General features: G+C 29.7%; 1 protein-coding gene across 1 annotated transcript; it reads left to right on the top strand.

Moving 5' to 3' along the window:
* Positions 1-2,080: 2,080 nt before the first annotated feature.
* On the top strand, positions 2,081-4,064 carry LOC122312637 (putative cyclic nucleotide-gated ion channel 13). The gene is made up of 2 exons (XM_043127295.1): positions 2,081-2,389; positions 3,714-4,064. Exons 1-2 carry the CDS (start codon positions 2,081-2,083, stop codon positions 4,062-4,064), a joined length of 660 nt encoding a protein of 219 aa, XP_042983229.1.
* The last annotated feature ends 1,136 nt before the right edge of the window (positions 4,065-5,200 follow it).

Here is a 5,200-nt window from a genome sequence, read left to right as displayed (position 1 = left end):
TATGATTCTATCTCATCAGGATGAAAACCCATAATTTATAAAGAGAGGGTCAAAGGATATATAGAAATTAGTATATAACAAAAATTAAAAGATTATTTAAAAGTGTGGATGCATATGATGGATATATGGTACGTTTGAAGTTTGAAAGTAAAATAAAAAATTAAGACATTTAACATGCCAATTGATCTCAATATTCTTTTAATAAATGAAGGTTATTAATTGAGTTTTACTATTCATTATTCCCACATACAACATATCATATATATTTTTATTATTTTTATTTATTTTTTGTTTTATTTTTTCTAAACTAATTAATTTATTCTATTTTTCATCCATACATAACACATTTGGTAAGAGAAAAAAATAATAATAATTATGTGCATGTAATGTGTGGTGTGAAAATGATTAATAGAATTTTTTTTTATTAATTATCACATATATTCTCAATATAGACTAGCAAATAATTTATAAAAAGAAGTCATCATTTATTTTATTTCGAAACATTATCTCAACATGAATATTAAAAACTGCAAAAGTTACTTCAATTGATTTTTATTTTGAAACATAGTCTTAACAAGGTTTATAATTTTAAATTCTTGGCTAGCTTATCCATTTGGTTCAACCTAAGTTTTCAAAATAAAAGTCAAAGAAAATGACATATTCATATTATAATATTTAAAATTAACTAATTTAAATGTGCATAAACATAATAAATTAAATTAAAATTTTTTTATTTACACGATGATCCAATGAGCATACATATATATATATATGATTTATGGAGAATAAAACATATATATTTGGGATTAAATTAAGAATTCACATCTAATACTATTTTATTACAAAAATCTCTACTGCTTTATAATTAATTATGCTAATCAGTAATTAAGAGATTGATGAAATATTGGTACGTATCTTTTATCAGGCACTGGGTGCTTTTTGGTACTTCTTCTCCATCGAACGAGAGGCCACGTGCTGGATAAAGGCCTGTGAGCATCATATTAATGGATGTAGCAAGGATATTTCTTTAGACTGTGGTACTAATGGTTTTAGAAATTACAATGTTTTAAATGAATTTTGCTCAAATACCACTCTCTTTAATTTTGGAATATTCGAAGATGCCCGTCGATCTGGTATACTGGCGTCCATGGACTTTCCGTGAAAGACCGGCCATGTTTTGTTTCCGGTGGGGCCTGCGAAATTTGATGTTAGTATAAACTGAATGTGTAATTTTTTGCTTGTTTATTTTGAGCATATAATATCAATGGCTTCGATATTATTAACTCACACATGTCCAAATCTTGCAGTTCATTTGCTCAAAACCTTGAAACAAGTCCTTATTATTGGAAAAACTGCTTCACAGTTCTTATTTCGATCATTGGCTTGCTTCTATTTTTATACTTCATTGAAAATCTTTAGGTTCGTGTCTTATTATTTCTATTATTATGTGTGTACTATATGATTAATATGTTAGAATTTTAATTATTTTCAGTAATTATTCGTATCAGCTCAAACATTTTTTGAGAAAGTGATGAGTTGACATACTATGATTAGAGATCTTTAATTTGAATTGTGACTACTTCAAATCTCACTAGCATTTAATTGAATATTCTATATATAGTTAACTTATTAAAAAAAGTCTGCTCACATGTACTGAAGGTATAAATTAAATGATTAAACTCCCATGTATCTTCATATCTTTTTAGGTGTTTGGGACAGGTGGTTTGACAAAGTACGTACATGTTGAGCAGGATGGTTTATGATATATATATATATATATATATAATTTGTTTGTTTGTATATAGCTAAGTTGGGTAATTCTTCCCAACCTAATTTATTTGAGGAAAATCATGTGCTTAAATACACATGTTAGAATCTTATAAACTTGAGTTTTAATCATTTTAACAAGTAATAAAAACTCTTTATCTTTGGTTATTATTAATTAAAAGATGCAGGCTAGACGTCAATTATAGGGCTACTGTAAGAATATTATATAATGGACTTGATAACTTTAGAGGTAATTTATGAGTAGAATTTTAATTAGAAACTGATCAACTTAACTGTCATGTGACAGGTGTACATGCAGAGCGAGGCAGAGTTCTACATGCGGTTGCATGCATCTAACAAGTTGGAGGGGATCATGACATATAAGCGAAATTTGGAGGGAACCATATTCAAACAGACAAGTTTACGTAGCCTCCGTAGCCTCCAGGAATGGATAAGCACAGTGGGGCTCTCTGATGAGTTAAAAAACATAATCATGGCATATGCGACACCAATACTGGAAAATCAAAACAATGATTTTGATACAGAGAATCCATTCCCTCGTTTTCCCACACCAATTAAAAGATTGATTATGCGCCATCTCTGCTTGCCCCTGCTAAAGAAAGTGAGTTTCAATCCCCCAGCCTCGTTTTAATTTTTATGCTTAAAGAAAAAAATTATTCAAGTTAAAATCTAAGTTATTTTCCATAAAAATTGCTTCAAAATTAATTGAATTATAGTAAGATCGAGGTAGTGGTTTATATATATATATATATATTGGGGGCGGAAGGTCAAACCCAAGACCTCCATTATAGAGACTTGGGTGTTATGCCATGAGGCCATAGGCCTTTGGCTCAAGGTAGTGGTTTAGTTATAACTTTATTATTACTGATTATTACAATATTTAAATACTATTTAAATATAAATATTTTTTAATTTTAAAATTTTAAATTTTTAACTATTTCATCTAATCATTATCTAATCATTACAAATGTCATAAACTTCCAAACAAAACACAGAAAATAATTCAAGTTTTTCAAATTCTAAATAAAAAATTATATTAAAAAATTATATTCCAACCCTTTTTTAATTTTATAATTTTTTATTCAACTTTTTTTCTTTCCTTTCTCAAACCCCCATAAAAATATTAACTCAAACCATATTTTACTACTATTCACAAATTATTTCGCTATTATTCATAAATTTTTTATCTCATCTATTTAACCAAACAAGGCTATAGGGGTGTAAAAATAAACCGACAAATTAGAAAATCGGCCCGGACCGGACTGGTTGGTTCGGTCCGATTTTCGACCGGTTCGGTTTGGAATTGGTTTTTTCATTTTAAAAACCGGTCAAATCCGGCCCGGAATCGGTTTTATGTTTTTCAACACCGGACCAGACCGGTTCACATATTATATAGATATTTTATTAATTTTTAATATTATATATAATATATTTTATATATAATTATGAATGAAATAATATATTATAATTTATAACATAACATTTTAATCCTAAACATGAATATTTATTTGATCATATGTTTTAAATATAAAATATATATATTAAATACATTTTATTGCCTAATAAATTCTCAATATATATTTTTTATAAATATATTAGTAATACTAATATACTCAATATATTAAAACCGAAAAATCGGACCGGACCGGACTGAAATGATAAAACTGGACATACTGGTTTAGGGAACTAACTGGTGCGTAATCAGTTTTTGAAAATACAAAATCGGTACATATCGGTTCAGTCTTAGATTTTCAAAATTGGACCGAACCGGACCGGTTACACCCCTACAAGTCTAGTACTTTTATGAATTACTTTAATTGACTTTTCATTTTAAGTAGTTGACTTATAAAACACTTGGAGAATGTTTGGAGAGTGAGATAAGATGAAAATTTTAAATAGTTGCTCAATTGTTTGTGAACATGTAGGTGCCCATATTCAAAAACGAAAGTGAAGAATTGTTGTATGAGATAACCAATGAGTTTCTTAAGCATGGGCACTACAGTCAAAGTAGCTACATTGTTCGAGAGAAAGAACCATTGGAGGTGCTAATCTTCATTGTGAAAGGAAAGGTGAGGATGTATTCAAGTAATCATGGCAACAAAGGCGAGTATCTTAAAGCAGGTGACTTCTTTGGTGGAGAGCTTGTGGAGTGGGCGTTGGAATCCCCTGAACCATCCAACTTTCGCTTATCGACATGGACTCTCAAATGTCAAACAAAAGTTGAAGGGTTTTATCTTACGGATAGCGACCTTAAGGATATGATGTCTCAATTCTAGTGAAAATTTAGCAAGTTTAGATGTATTGCCCAATCTGACTCACAACAGCTGAAACATTTTGCAACTTCATCTAATCAAGAAGCATGGCACCGCCACGCCATCCATACTCATAAAATACTTGAATGAGGCTATCAAGTCTGCCATGTTGTCGGCTAAGGCCACTGCCGCCATAGCTCTCCAAGTTTAGATAATTGTACAACTTAATAATTAATCTAGTACGGTTATCAAATGCTCTTGCTTTTTGTCGAAATACAATAAGTAGTTTGTTTAAGAGGACTTGTATTATATTGAGAATTGAATAATGCACTTATTTTTTCAAGTCATTAGACAAATTGCAGTCGCTTGATTTTAATATTGAGTGGTTATAAGGTTTAGTAGGAAACCACAAATACATAGTTGTATAATAATAAATGAAAGCGATAATATTGTTGCGCATTATCAATTTGAGAAAGGAAAAAGTAGGCTCAAACCTTCAAATGATTGGATGTTGTATTTTAATATTCTGCACCATTATCCATGAAATCTTGATAGTCGGATATTCTTGATGGTACTGCGATATTTTAATTTTGGTAGTTTTAATTTTTGGTGCAAAATACAAAATTCTTGATCAGTCTAAAGGTGCTAATTATATTTATCCTTTCGAGAAATGTATACCATTATTCTATTTTTTTATAGGATGTTTTGAGATCTTTGCGACTAGCTAAAATTAAGTGCAGCTTCAATGTATAAATCAATCAAAGTAGCCGCGTCTCAAATTCTGAAGAATAGACAAGCCCATACCTTGTAAAAAGGTGGATCTCATTAATAAAAAATAATATTTTGTAAATTTTATTTAGATAGACCTTATACTCAGGCCACTTTTTTATAAAGATTTGTATAAAGTTTGTCTATTTAGAATTTTTCTGGGGTATATGCATGTTTCATCATGTGAATGCATACATATTGTTACATTAATGTATTTTTATCTCGTGGGCTATTTGGTTGATTATTTATTGAGAATCACAATCTCACGTAGTATTCTTCCATACGATTCCGTTTTATGGAATCGTAGATTTTGATACAAAGAAATATGTTGAACTTGAGGGATCAGCTCCGTCAGAGGATTGACATGTAGTCACTTTTGGATCATGGGTTAT

The sequence above is a fragment of the Carya illinoinensis genome, chromosome 6, assembly GCF_018687715.1.
Source record: "Carya illinoinensis cultivar Pawnee chromosome 6, C.illinoinensisPawnee_v1, whole genome shotgun sequence".
Taxonomy (NCBI): domain Eukaryota; kingdom Viridiplantae; phylum Streptophyta; class Magnoliopsida; order Fagales; family Juglandaceae; genus Carya; species Carya illinoinensis.
This window is presented reverse-complemented; position numbering and strand designations above follow the sequence as displayed.